The following is a 14851-nucleotide window of genomic DNA, read 5'->3' as shown; positions in this document are numbered from 1 at the left end:
GATCAACTAACATGATGCAAAATAGAAAATAAGGTACAACCACCTCTTTTCTTTAGGTTTTATAGCATCCTAAAACAGTCACAGCAATGAAGCACCAGCCACGTCCTGCCTCACTGGTGCTGGGGGGACCAGTAGTCCTTGGGGGCAGCACGGGCAGGAGCTGTCCTCCTGAGCTGCATGTGTGAGGAGGAAGTGAGACTGGGGAGAGGAACTAGAAATAACTGGAGAACGGGGAAGAGGAAGACCATGGCTCGCTGGGGATATCGCAACCCAGGCCCCGGCTGGTGTGTTTGCTTCTGGGGTGGGTCCAGTCACCTGAATATGGCTCCTGAAGGAACAAAGATCAAGTTCCTGGTAAGGCTGGGTCATGGAAGACCTGCCTGTTTACAGGAGGACTATGAACCAGGTCAACGCTCTGTGGGGGATCCCAGTGCCCCTAAACCACGCCAGCCTGTGGCCATCACTGTCCTGTCTCCGGGTAAAAGCTTACAGCTTCCGCATGCTGCTGCCAGCTGGTTGGTGCTTTGTGCCCCTCTCCTCCACAGGAATATTTGCTTCTTTTTTTAGCCATGAAATGTCTAAAATGCCTTTGTGTCCCCTAGACAGAGCCCTTTGACTTCTTGCAGCCAAAGGAGAGCACTTGTCCCTGCTCTGTTGTGGTGTGAGGAGAGCACTTGTCGAAGCTCCAGCCCAGGTCCTTGTGGTGCTCAGCAGCCTCCGACTCCTCTGCAGGAACAAACAGAATCCTGGCAGGGGCTAAGGCAGTCCTGTGCTTTCAGAGCTCCTTGAGACATCTCTGGTTAAGGCTAAGCCTGAGTGCCGCCTGGCGTGCAACGTTTAATTTCCCAGCAAAGCTTCAACCCTGGGAAAAGGGAGTTTCTTGGTAGCAGGAAACCACGTCACTGCCTCATTAGTTTCTGGCCACGTACTGTAGCACCTTGGCTGCTTACATCCTTGGCAGCAGTGGTTTTGTAAACCATTAACTAAAGCCCACCAAAATAGGTCGGTGCCCTCAGTCTCTGTTTACAGACAAAGTGAGTGACCTCAGACGGGTGACACAGACAAGATGACCCCGGGAGACAGCTGAATGCCTCTGTCCTGCACCCCTTGGGCTGCACAGCTGGCCCTGGGTTAACTCTGCCTTCCCCAGCTGGTGACAGATCCCATCACACCTGGGGATCAGCATGCTAGGGAGGTGGACCTGCTCACCTTGACCCACAGCACCAGCAGTCCTGCTTCTCCCCAGAGCTTCCCAGGCTGAGCTAATTTCCAGCTGGATCTGTTCTCTGATCCAGCCCCTCTGGAGACCATATCAGCACAGTGGGGTGGCTGTGCTGTCAGACACTGCTTTCCATGGGAGCCTGTGCTTGGTTCAGCTTGAAGCGTCTGTGAAACGAGCCCTGGGTGATTTCTGCTGCAGTGTGGGGCACGCAGGTCCCTCCAGCCCTGGGGTCAAAGGAAAACCTGTTTGAATGTTTCATACATCTCTCCTGCTGCAAGATAAACCCAAGGCTCTTTGCCCTTTCCCTGAGGATAAGGAGGGGAGTTATTCCTCACCCTGTGCAAGGAGAGACTTTTCAGACTTTCACTTATCCCCTGTAGGGTAAATAGACACAGTGTGGCTGCTCTCACCTCGGGGACTGCCCCTCCACTCACTCCTGCTGCCTCCCACTGCCTCAGCCAGGAAGGGACCTGCATCTTGGCAAAGTCACCTTTGGTGACACACAGAGGATGTAAGCCCAGTTTTGCAGGTTCATGTGCTGCCCTTTGGAGGCTACGACTGACATTGGCTTGGTTTCGTCCCCTCCGCAGTCGCCTCCCCAGAGGAGTGTTCTGTGGTTGGGGTAAAGGTCTGTCTGTGCCCCATCACCTCCCAGCCCCCTCTCCACCTTCCCCCTGGCACATCCATCCCTGATGGCACGTCACTGGCTCACCTCAGTGCTGCCCTGTGGTGTGGCCAGGGCAGCATCCTCCTGAAATGCCCCTTTGAGAGCTCTGTGCTGCAGGAGAGGCAGAGCTGCCCACCAGTCCAGGCTCAGCCACGGGCACTGGGAGTTGGCACTCAGCTGGTTTCCCCAGGGCTCAAGGGGAGCCTTGCAGCTTGTCTCCGGAGGCCCTGGGAAGGGGTATGGGGTGCACTGACGTACTGTGATGAGTGTCAGTGGAGAGAGGGGTGCCCACAGCAGCCTGCCCTCCCTGCTGAGCGAGCCCTGGGTGCTGGGACGTGGGCCTGCACCCCTGCCAGGCTCTTTCTACGAGCCTCACTGCTCCCCTGCACCTTCACCAATGCACAGTGAAAGGCTCTTCCCTTTGTGAACAAAAGGGACCAGACAACCTGGTTCCCTGAGCAGAACAGAAATCCTCTGCTCCCTTCCAGGATGGGCAGCAGTTCCCTGAGTTCAGGGGAACGCTCCCCAAGCCCCTGGCCCCAGCTGGCCCAGGAGCCTGTTAAAGCCCATCAGCTGGGACTCGGGGCTGATTCCCAGCACCCACATATGGTTTCTGGGCAGCACAGCCCCAGCCCATATGCTGTTCCAGGCATCAGCTCAGCAGGTGCTGAGCACACAGCTGACACCCTGCATTTTCCATGTTCTGGCTTTGATTTCACAGGGCCAACGCTGCCTGTACATCAGCCCCGACACGTGGCTCACCCAGCCGGCACGGAGGACGCAGCAGCCATGTAACTCCAGCTCTGCAGGGAGGTGCTCCCAGACGCTTGGGTGCATTTGCTTCAAGGTTAGTGTAGATTAAGCCGTAGCACAGCTGCTGCTGGAGGCCAGCTGTAGGTGCAGGCAGCATCTCCCCATGCATTTCTGGCCAGGCAGACTTCCCCTGCCAGAGGAGATTTCTTCATTCTTGGAGTGAAAGCCCTCTGTAATCACAACTGAAGCAAGACATGGCCTCTGCTTCAAGGCCGGAGTTTTGCCTGGGGCTCAGTGCTATCACCTCCCATGGTCATTTTTTTCCCCCTATCTATTTTCTTAAAAGCCTCAAATAGAAGAGGTGTGCTCAGCTAGGAACATCCAGGCCCTGGTTCAAGCTCAGAATCGTTTTAGTCTCTTGAGCCGGCTGCAAAAAACCCAAACAGAGACTCCTCGTGAACCCCACAGAGCCAAAAAAAAAAAAAAAAAAAAGAGGAGGCAAAGAATAAAATGTCCCTGATTTCTGTTGAAACTCTTTGAAAAGAAAAGCTTGCAGCAGTCTTTCAAATCCCTGGAGACAGCAGGGCTGCCCACACCCCTCGGAGGCAGCCAGGTCATAGCAATGGCCAGGATGACTCCTCACAAACCCGGCCAGGAGCAGGGCAGAGGTCAGTACATTTGTGACAATCTCCAGCTCTGTGCTTGGCTGGAGCGCTGCCGCCCTCCTCCTCCTTCTCTTGCAGATGGTGCACATGGCACCTACCTGCCCTGCCACAGGGCCTTCAGAGAGCCCTGGCTTTGTCCCCCTTGTTTTGTCCAGTCCTTGTTTCTCTGCTGCAAGCTCCATCCCTGGGAGAGCAGGGGGCACCCAGGCCATGGTTAAAGCCGCCTCTTGCCCTCTGCTCAGCACAAAGCCAGCTCCCAGCCTCCCTGCAGCATCCCTTTTGCTTCTTTCCATGACCCACGCCATGGTGGCAGAGTGGGGCCCAGTTAAGCATTCCCAGCTAAGGTCTAATCCCTCTGGCTATTTTTAAAACCCCACCCTCATTCCAGTCCTTTGTACCCAAACCTGGAACAAAGGATGAGCCATCCTTCCTCCCAGCCCCCCTGTGCAGAGGGGCCACTCTCAACTCAGGCACCAACCCCACACATCTCTTGGTGTGACAAATGGGCTTAACAAAAGGCAACAGCCCTGTCCCCCAGCGCAGTGGCCATGGGGACAGAGCGGCAGAGCTAGCCCAGTCCCCTCACACCAGGCATTTGCCCCAGCTGTATGGGTGGCTGCTTCATCTCTGGTGCATCCTCCCTGCACTTACTCCAGCCGCTTTTCCCCTCTGCATTACCCTTGCTGCTGCAGGAGCGTGGTGCTCCTGTGGAACGCAGAGGGCAGGGCTCTCCCTATTTCTGCTGTGGAGAGGGGAATGCGAGAGCAAGGTATAAATATCCATGAAGATTAGCGCTTGCACAGCACTCTGCCCTGGGAGAAAGTGTTGAGTGTCACCCACAGCCCGCATTCCCTTTCTCTCCGCTCCCCAGCTGCCTCTCCTGTTTCCAGCCCTGGGTTCACAATCTCCGCAGGCAGCACTTTGATTTCATTCCTCCCTCCACCCCCGTTCCCTCTTGAAAGAGAGAAAATAATAGAGCCTTTGTTGGGTTGCTGTGGTGCAGGCACCGAACAAGGAGCCACACGGGGGTAAGGGGCTGCTGGGCACAGCCGCCTGCCTGGATTACAGCATTCCTGCGCCTTCAGCTCAGGGGAAGTCAATCCTGCACCCCGTGGTGTGTAAAGGGACCCTGGGCTTGCTGACATCCACAAAAAAAGCAGCCAAACAAAAAAAAAATATTCCTCCACATCCACACTGCTAACTTCGCCCACTTTTATGTAAATTAATATTAATAGGTCCTCAAGTTCAGTTTCTGTACAGATATATACAAATAGGAAATAGTTTCATATTTACATCATTAAGTTAATTAGGCTCTATAAAAAAAGAACAGCTTTCCAAGTTAGTGTCGTATGTACAGACAGCAGAGGTGAGCTCACGTCCTTGGCGCGGTCACATTGACAGTGTAATGTACACTAACCATCACCCCGGGTCCCACAGGCCATCGGCCCCACACGGGCCAGGCACAGACGGGCAGCGGGCACGAGTGTTACGAGCAAAAGGATCCCACTTCGGGCTTTTCTGCTCTCCAGGACCCGGCAAGGAATAGTGCTTGTTTCTCGTGCGGCACACGAGTACCACAGGGTCAATTTGTGTAATGTACACTACCAGCGCTCTGTGGATCCCGTGGAAGGCACGAGACCAGCACAGATCTCGTGTTTGAGTCGGTGGATGCTCTGCACGGCTTCTCCCAGGCGCTCCTTGACGGCGCACACCTACAGCGGCACGAGGCTGGTCCGGCCCTGGAGGGGCCGAGTCCTTCGGAGAGCCCCGGTGTGAGCGGACGGAGCCAGCCCGGGGTCACACGATGCTGGCCAGTTCTGTGTTGTCCGACTCCGAGCTGCTGTTGCTCTCCTCCCTGGGGGCAAAGGGTTGGGGAGGAGGCATGGAGTAAGCCATGGAGCAAAGGCCTTAGTCACAGAGCAAGGCCTGCCTCTGAGCAAATCTCTGCCACAGAGCTGAGGAGGCTCTGAAGGGCTCAAGAGGGACGGCACCGCCTTGCGCAGTTCCCAAACGAGTTTTCTTTAGCAACTGGGGCGGGTTCCCGTTGATTTCAAACACTTCACGCCATTTCTTTGGAAGTCGGGATTGGAAAAACAAGCCAAGCCTTCTCTCACCCCACCACCCACAGGTCCAAGAATCCTCCAAGACAAGTCACAGGGTGTCCCAACCCGTCTGGGCCTGATCCTGCCCCCACACACCCCACTGGCGTGCTGTGCTTGCTACCTGCATAGCACAAGCTGACACTCACCTTAAGTCCTGCAGGGCTTTCTTGTTTTTCCTCCTCTTCTCCTCGTCGATGGGGTACAGCTTGAACAGGAGCAGGCCCAGCAGGATCAGCCCCACGGGCACAGCTGACACCAGCATCTTCAGGGTGAAGTGCACCTCGCTGGGCTGGGAGCAGCCCCGGGTCTGGTACCCTGCAAAGCTGCGGACAGAAAGGGACCTTCAGGCAAAGGAAACAGTTTGTAGGAGGTGAACCTGACCTTGCAAGGAGACGTTCGGAGCCACAACTGGATTTAGACCCGCCCCACCTCCCTCCCAGCCCTGGATGCAGAGGTGCAAGTCTTGCCTCCCCCCCTCCCTCCCTGCCCCTCGGCTCCATGCAAGAACTCACTCTAAGCTGAGTGTGGAGATGCCCAGGGAGACCCCAGAGGTAAACTTGGTGAAGAAGACATAGAAGGAGAAGAAAATGGCTTCATGGCCATGGGAGTCAGGGTGCTGCAGCTTGAAGTCATCTACAACGTCCGGGAGCATGGACCTGTGCAGACAGCAGGATGGTGAACACTAGAACCGAGCCAACAAAGCATTTCCTCTCCCTGCTGAGAGGATTTCCCTCCAAGAGCCTCATCTTGGGCTGAAAACATTGCAAAAAACCCTCCCAAGGATTTCTAACCACTCCGGCAGGCCCTGGAAGTACCTTACCCAGCTCTTGGGGTGCAGTGCTGAGGGCACCAGGACCTCACACTCACCAGGGCAGGAGGAAGGCAGCTGCAACGCTGATCCCAGCTGCAACGGCCACGATGTAGGTGACGATGAGGTTACTGTCCAGGACAGCCACCACGATGAGGAAGGGGATGGCAGACTGGATAGGGAACAGAAACCAGGTTGGCGTCAGGAGTGACTGACCCAGACTCCTTGGCCTTTCCCCTTCCCTCCCCTCCGTGCCAGCCCTCTGACTGCAGGGATGGCCGGGGAAGCAGTGGTGCAGCCCTCCTCCCAGAGCCCCACCGCAGCCATTTCTGCTGGCCTGGGCCACATCCACGACAGCACAAACAGCAGGATGAGGGACAGGCACCAAATCATCATCAGCAGCAGCCCCTGTCCAGTTCTGGGCCCTCTCGGAGGGACACGGCTCTGCTCACCCCACATGGGAAACACCATCCTCACGTGCACCTCTGCACTCGAGGGGACCCACTCACCGAGATGCCCACGTAGACAGCTGTCTTCTTCCCAAAGCGGGTAAGGAACCACTGCCAGAGGGGAATGGTCAAGGTGGCCGAGAGCTGTGGGAAAAGAAGCGGGTTGTGGTGTCACTTGCTGGCCACGCTCTTCTCTGGGGGAAAAGCTCTTCCCAGCAAGGAGCAGCTCCATCATGTTTCCAGCTTTTTCCAGCAGCTGATTTCCACATGCTCCGAGCTGGCACACAGCCATGCTGTCTGCTCCTGCCTTCACCCATCCCTCGCCTGCCTCCGCTCCCAGGAAGGAGAGCTTGCAATTAGAGCAGGCGTGTGGGGCCACCTCCTCTCCTGGTGCAGAGCACCCTGGCACTCAGCACCGCTGTCCTCAGGGCACCCGGCCGGTGCCAGCACACCTGCCCAAACAGAGCAAGGGCCCGACTCAGTCCTCACTGCTGGGAAGGGACTTGATCTTGTCAGTGATTCCTGCACACAGCATGGCCAAGAGCCAGGCTTCTGTGAGGACCTTGGCACCTTGGACCTTCCCACCCCATTGAACAGGGAGGGTGGGAAGAGCTCCCAGGGATGAGGCAAGCTGGAAAGGGCTCCCAAGGAGCTGTTTTGCTCCATCTTCCTGCAGTAAACACTGAGATCCTTTTCTCAATGCAGGGGGGAAGGGAGATAAGTGGCAGGATTTGGACAAAAGGCCCCCACGGCTCCTGGTCTCCCCTGTCTCTGGCTGCCTTCACAGGGGAACAAAGGCCTCGCTGTTCCTGCGAACCCGCCTGGCCTTTGCAGGACATTTGGCAGCTCCTTCTCCCTCCCCTCCTCCCAGGGGACCTTCGGTCACTGTCCCCACGGCAGACCATTGCAGCCCCACGGCCTCCCTCTCCTCAGCCCACGCCAGGTCCTGGGGAGAACCCACAGGATCCCACAGCCTGATTTCCACCACAGTCCCAGCCCCAAGGGGCTCCAGGACAGGGCCATACGCACCATGATGGCCAGGAGGATGTTCTGGAACTCGTTGCGGAAGCCCAGGGTGTAGGTGCAGAAGAGGGCAAAGTTACCCTCCAGCAGCTGTGGAGGAAGCAGGCAGTGGTTAGGTGGGGACGGGCACCCCAGCCACCCCGGAGGGATGCGCGTCTCCTCGCTAGGCCGCACCCAAAGCACAGGCAGGGGAAGAAAGCGGCCATTCACCGACCCATCCGAGGGCATGAGGCCACATCCTTCCTCTCTGCCTGGAGCAGCTCCAGTTCATTGAGCTGTCGCCTCACATGCTCCCAGCCCACGGGGATCCTATTTGGGCCCTACGCTGCTCATCCCCCAACCTTCCCCAAGCTGTGCTGCTGCTGTTCCCTCTCCCCAATCCTTCAAGCCCGGCTGCGCTTACCATGAAGGCCAGCGAGGTGAAGAGGAAGCCGGCGATGAGCTTGATGTAGGCCCCGTGGTTCATCACCAGCTTCAGCCCCTGGAAGAAGGAGACAGGCTCGTCCGACTGGAGCTCAGAGGACTCTGGGGAGCAGAGCAGATCAGCCCATCGTTAGACCCACTGAAACAGCACCCTTGGGTGCAAGGGGTGCAGTGCCTCACGCCTGCTGCTGAGCACCCTGCACAAGGCCCTGCCCACCCACAGCATCCCACCCCAAGGGAGTCAGGGCAATGCTTGTGGGGACTTCCCTGCCCTCACGCAGGGGTCCCTCAGCTCCACGGAGGGGAGAGCATGGCCTGATTCGCCCAGGATAAGCGGAGCTGGTCGCAAAGCAGAGGGAAGGAAGGGCAGAAGCTACTGGACTTTGGATATCACCTCACCCCGGGATGCCCTAACTGGCACTAGCAACCTTGCCCAGGCAAAAACTTTGCCAGATAACGTTTATCTCTGACAGTGCAGAGCAGAGAGCTAAGTCCTCAGGGCTGTGCTCTAACGCACCCGGGAGATGCTCTGGCCTCCTGCCCATGGTGCTGCCCTTCTGCAGCGCCTTCCCCAGCCCCCCATACCCCGACCTCAGCTCTACCTGCCCCTCCCCTCTGGGGCTTGACCCACAAATGAGGGACTGAGAGCTCAGCCAGGCTCCTGGGGAGCCCCTGGCAGGAGCCACAGCGTTCCCATGAGTTCGGAGTGCTCCAGCATGTCTCAAGCCTCACCTCTCTTCTCCCGCACGCCCACCGACAGGATCACGGCGCAGAGGATGTAGAGTCCCCCGATGACTCCCGCAGCGATCATGTAGGCATTTCTCTGTGCAAGAGAGGAAGGAGCAGTGAGGGAGGGGGCTCATCCCAGAAGCCAGCCCAGTCAAAACGGCAAGGAGAGTATGACAGGGGCTGCCAGCAGGTCCTCCCCAGCTTACAGTGTCTGTGAGCGACCCGGTGTCGTGGGTCATGTTTAGCTCCTCCATGGCCACCGAGGAGTTGGTCTTGCCGATGAAGAGGGGGCTCTCAATGCAGGGAGTAACCACCTTGCCCACGATCTGGCCCTGGATGGCGGTGCCCAGCACAGTGCCCAGTACTTCCACCGTCATACCTAGAGGGAGAAGCCAGCAGGACTGAGCACAGCCCTTGGGCACCCAGGGCCTGGGTGCAAAACCCTTCTCCACAGCAGAGCCTCCCCAGCTGCAATTCTTTGTGCTTCACCAGGAGAAATAAGCCAGCCCAGCTCTCCTACAGCTCCCTCCAAATTGCCAAGTGATAAAGCTGTGGGGAAGGAGAGTGTCTGCTGGGGAAACTGAGGCAGGGAGAGAGGCCAAGACTTGGTCATGCTGCTCCCACTGCTGTATGACACAGCAGAAGGAAAGACTCAGAAGCTCGGATGCCCCATCATCTGCTCCTGGCAGGTGGCTGTAACAGGGACCACCTCCCCCACCAGCCTAGCTCTTGCCAGACTAGATAAGGATGTCTGCTGGAGGAGCTGGGGAAGAGGAACAGGAAGAGCTCGACCAGCTGCAACTCAAGCCCTGAATGATGTTCATCACACACCATCCTTGGGGTGGGGTGCGACCAAATGAGCCCTTCCAGCAAGGCATGTGGAGGAGGATCATCCCCCAGTGAGAGCTGCAGCAGAGGAGCTGAGCGCCAGCTCCCCCCAGCCATGGCGAGGAAGGGAAGGAAATATTCTTACGGTAGGCAGTGGCTGAGTCCCGCTCGCTCTGCTCCCTGCTGATGAACATGGTCAGCGCAGAGTAGGGCACGTGGAAGCACTGCAATGGCACGAGGAGAATTACCTCAGGGATGGGAACCTCTGTGTAGTTCAGTGAGGTGAAGGCAGGATTTGTCCTCTTCATCCCTCACCCACTGGCTCCAGTGCGTGCAGAGCCCAACTCACCGTCACAAGGGTCTGGAAGATGCAGTAGAAGACAAGGTACCACATCACTTGGCCTCTGGAGATGTCCGGCACAAACCAGATGAGGAAGTAGGAGATGACAGCAAACGGGGTGGAGAAGATGATCCTTTGGGAAGACACAGTGTCAGCCTTGCAAGCACACAGTGCCTGGGTAACCCCACCAGCCCAGCTCTCCCCACTGCCACACACCCAGTGGGGTTCAGGCATCTGATTTTGGGGTGTCCTGAGCTGCCCCAGGGTGGCCCACCCTGCTCCAGCCCTTGGACAGGAGGTGGCTGCCACAGGGGTGATTCAGACCAGGCTGAAGGCACCAGCTCAGGTCTCACAGGGTGGGAAGAAGAGCTTTATTTGCAAAAACAGACATCCCTGCTTGGATGGAAGAGATTGATTTGCTCCTGCCTTTGGCTTCCACACCCAGCCCCGACCTCTCCCCCAGGCAGCACCGCTGTGTGTTCAGCGGGATGTAATCACCTCCCTCATCCCGGCAAGGGCTGGGGAGCAGCCAGGCAGCACAGCCCCGCAGCCAAATGCCTCTCACCAGCTTGGCTTTGCTGTCAGCCCCCCCGAGCCCTGGTCTCGGGGTCACCTCCGTTCTGCTGGCAGGGATGGGGCAAACCACCAGCCAGCAGCAGGCTGGCTCCTTCTTCCACCCCTGCTCAGCTTCCCGGAGCTGTGGGCAAAGGGACACGGGATGCAAAGCGCAACAGAGGATGGGAAGGGATTGCTCAAGCGCTGGCAGCAGTCCCAGCAGGGCCAACGAGGGTGATCGCAGCGAGAAGCCACTCGGAGCATCTCCCTGCTTCATCCAGCACATCTCATAACCCTTGTCCTGCTGCAACCCAGACAGGGAACAGCCCTACCCTGCGCCAGCAGCCTGGGGACACCACAAGCACCCAGGTCCCCCCATCACTCAGGAGGGCACGGAAGGAATTCCTCTTCCTGGAGGGAAGCAAGCCAGGTGTCGAGGTTACATCCACATCTGTTCAGGAGACTGATTTTGTTTGGGGATTTACAAGCACCCCGTGCTCCACAAACTACAGGACAGGGGCTGCATCCTGAAATGAATCCAGCGGAACCGGACACAGGACAGAGCCATGCATGGTCAGGGCTGGCCCTCCGCCACTCCGCTGCCAGGGTACAGCGAGATCTTTCCGTCCGGGCTGACGAACGGGACGCAAAGTTTAAATTTAAGAGGGGGGGGGAGGCAGAGAGCGAGAAACTGAATCACCATGGATGGAGAGCCGGCAGAGACATTGCACAGGACCCAACACATGCACATTTTTCCAGGCGCACGTCACCCGGCGGGGGGAGGAAAGGGGCGAGCCAGCCCCAGCCACTCCTCTCCCGCGCGCTTATCGCCACACGCATACGTGGAGCCAAGGGAAATTTTGAATGAGTCACCACAAGCGCGCAGCGAGAACCACGTCACGCTTGCCATGGGTGCCAGCATGTGTGCGTTGGGCGTGCCAATCCCCCCCCGGGCCCACCCCAGCACTGGGACCTGGGTGCTGAGCCCTGGCCAGCACCTCCTGGCAGTGGTAGACAAGTGACTGCGAGTTACCCCTGACCGAGGCCGAGGTGATTAAGACGCTTGGAGGAGGCCGCCGTGACGCGCTCACCCGCTCATTGGCCACGGCGCGATGGTGTGTTCCTTTGTGCCACGGCTCGCACACCCCTTCCCGGCCCGGCGGTTAACCGTTTGCAAACGGCTGCTGCCCCGGAGAAGGAAGGTCAAAGCCGGGCTCTTCAGTCACCAACACATCAAGAAAAAGTTTAGTCACTGGAAAGTCTGGAGTGGTCAAGGAAACGGGGAACTGCTCAGGGCTGGGGACAGAGCAGGGTCCCCGAGGCCAGGGGAGAGGAGGCAGCAGCCTGTGGATGAGCTGCTGGGACAAAACGTGCCAAAATTGTTTCAGAAAGAAAGAACTGAAAGGGAGAGAGGTCACTGCCCCCAGGGAAGGTCTCCTCTCCCTTCCGAGGAGCCAGAGCAGCCCCGAGCTTTGAGCTAGAGCTGCCAGCAGCCGGCTGAGGCTTGGCCTCACAGATCAGACCCTGGCAGAAACTTCAGGCAATAAAGCCTCACACACGGGGGGGTTACACAGGGTCACCTCATGGGTGATGAAGGTTGGGGTCAGGCAGCGGCCTCTGAGACCACCCTGCAGCTCCTGGCTTTGCACCCAGGGAAACTGAGGCAGCAGTAAGCAGCTCTGCAGCCCCACTGCAGCCAACAAACCTTGAGTTCGGGAGCTTTAAACTCAGCTCAACTCCATCCAAACTCCTCACAGCCGGTTGCCCTGGCACTGCTGAGGGGCCCAGCACAAGTCGAAAGCTCTGTCTAATTTTAACGAAGCAGGAGCCGTTTGGAGGAATGCAGCCGCTCCATCCCCACCCCCTGCCTCGAGGACGAGAAGTTACGGAGAGCGGAGCAGCAGCGGCCATCCCGCACAGCCCTGCTCGCGCGCCCGGGCGGCTCCGTGCAGGCAGCCCTGCTCTAATCTCCAGACCCCAGACCCTGCCACACGTGTGGCTGCAGAGAAACTATTTCAGGCCATGTGTGGAGCCTGGCTTTAACAACAGCCAACTGCCGCTGCCCAGAGCTATTCCAGGAAAGCCCAGAAACAGAGGGTATAATCTGCAGGGGAAAGGACCGTGTCCCTCTAACTCCACTTCCCCCGTTGCTGCGTTGTATTTCAGCAATCCCACAGGCACCCAGGACGTGGGTTATTTTAGCAGAGGACATGCAGCCATGTCCACACTTAGGCATTAGCACCCTGCAATGCTCCGTGTCCCGCACAGGGGCAGGGTTTACAGACGTCCTGAGTCTGCCCTGGGTGCAGGCACGAGGTTTTTGGGGCTTTGCAAACCCCTTCCCATCTGCTCCAACTCCCTTCCGCACCCCTTCATGCAGCACCCCGCTCCCAAGGGCAGCAGAAGCGCCCACGTGCAGACACCCAGATCCATGACAGCTCTTTTCCTGCCAGAAGAGCATCCTCGTGACTGTCAGCCGGCACCCCACCGCCGCGCGTCAACCGCACACACCCCCAGCCCTCCTCCCTCTGGGTGCGAGGCCACCTGCTCTGCTGGCAGTGTGGCCCGGCCACCAGCCAGCGCTCAGCGACCGCCACGGAAACAAAGTCCAACATCAGAGCGTGGCATTGGGGCAGCTCTCAGGGAGGCTGGAGCTGCTGCAGGCACAGCGACACGGAGGAAAGCCAGGTTCAGCTCATACGGGCACGACTTAGGCTCAGAGTAACAGGCACAGACTTGAAGCCCCAGCTTTTGGCAGCACCTTGGGCTTTTTGGGGCACTTGGCATCTCACCCGGATGAGATAGGGCATCAGTATGTCCTGCCCTGCAAACCTCACGCCAAGGGACACCCAAGGCTGACCGGAAGCGCTGTGACACATCAGGCAGGGATGCGGGGTGCTACACGCGGCTCTTACCAGGGCATCAGGCGGCCGAAGCGGGTCCATGACGTTTTGCTGATGAAGAAGCCCACCATGGGGTCTGTGATGGCATCCCAGGCTCGCCCCACAAACAGGATGATGGAGGCATAGAAAGGGTCCAACTGCAGGAACAAGGTCTTATGTCAGGGAACGCAAACCCCCGTGCCCCCGGCTGCCCTTCCTGAGCTCCTCAAAGCCCTTCCCAACCCCGCTGCCATTTGGGAGCAGGGGACAGGTCCCTCAGCCTCTCCCCCTCTACAGTGGGATTTGAGGCACGATGACCCAGTCCCTCCCAGCGCTGCCCCACCACACTCCCACACCAAACTCCTGCCGTTTCGGCACTGATCTCCCCAAAACCCACCCCACAGCCGGCACGAGGCCGCTCCCACGGGCACTTCTCCCATGGCTTCCCTCCTTATTTCACACCGACCCAGAACGCTGCGGGTTTGTGGGACGGATCCTACATCCCACAGGACCAACACCACGAACCCGTTTTATCGCCTCGGGAACCCCAGCTCCACACCTGGAGTGGAAACCCCCAGCCCGCGACTCCTGCGTGACCGTGACCGATCCTCCCCCCCCCCGCAATCTCCCCAGCGGGGGCCGGGGCACTGCCAAGCCCCAGGCAAAGCGGCACCGGGGGCTCCAGCCCCCCCATCGCTCCAGCCCCGGTCCCGGTCACCCCCCCCCCGCTCCCGGCCGTACCTGCGCCACGTCCAGGAGGTAGATCTGGAGGAAGAAGCCGAGCGCGCAGCCCGTGATCTGGTAGGGAGCCCCCCCGACGGCGTAGCACAGCTTGCTGCACACCGACAGCCGCTCCCGGCTCTCCTGCAACCGGGCTCGGCGTTAGAGTTACCGGAGAACACCCTCAGCGCCAACCCGACCTCCCCCAGACCCCCCCGGAGCTCACCCTGCGGCGGGGCTGGCGGCAGGCGGCCGGCAGGAGCCCCCCGGGCCGGGCCCGCTCCGCGCCGCCGCCCCCGGCCATGCCGTGTGCGATGAATGGGGCCGCGCTGCCGCCCGCCCGGGCCTTGTACCGGCACCTCCCCGCCCCGGGAGGGGCCGTACCCGCCCCGCTCCCCGCCCCCCCCCCTTCCCTCCCTCCCCAGAGCAGCGGCCGCCGTCTCCTCCTCCTGCTCCTGTCCCGGCCCTTCCTCCAGCCCGCAGCCCCTTCCCTTCGTCCTCCCACCCCGCCGGCCTCATCCTTCCTCCACGTCTTCTCTGTCCCCCACCCCTCACCCCCCAACCCTTCATCCCCACCCCTCACCCCCCAACCCTTCATCCTCCATCCCTCACCCCCCGCCCCTCATCCCCCATCCCTCACCCCTCACCCCCACCCCTCATCCCCCCACTCCATCCCCATCCCTTC

General features: G+C 59.2%; 1 protein-coding gene across 1 annotated transcript; it reads right to left on the bottom strand.

Moving 5' to 3' along the window:
- Positions 1–4505: 4505 nt before the first annotated feature.
- On the bottom strand, positions 4506–14513 carry MFSD2A (MFSD2 lysolipid transporter A, lysophospholipid). The gene is made up of 14 exons (XM_074850913.1): positions 14393–14513; positions 14188–14310; positions 13480–13604; positions 10019–10142; positions 9815–9893; positions 9048–9220; positions 8845–8935; positions 8093–8214; positions 7696–7779; positions 6727–6810; positions 6277–6389; positions 5922–6065; positions 5556–5732; positions 4506–5162 (listed from the first exon to the last, which is right to left on the bottom strand). Exons 1-14 carry the CDS (start codon positions 14468–14470, stop codon positions 5105–5107), a joined length of 1575 nt encoding a protein of 524 aa, XP_074707014.1. The 5' UTR covers positions 14471–14513; the 3' UTR covers positions 4506–5104.
- Positions 14514–14851: the final 338 nt, after the last annotated feature.

Source organism: Strix aluco, chromosome 26 (genome assembly GCF_031877795.1).
Source record: "Strix aluco isolate bStrAlu1 chromosome 26, bStrAlu1.hap1, whole genome shotgun sequence".
NCBI classification, from domain to species: domain Eukaryota; kingdom Metazoa; phylum Chordata; class Aves; order Strigiformes; family Strigidae; genus Strix; species Strix aluco.
This window is presented reverse-complemented; position numbering and strand designations above follow the sequence as displayed.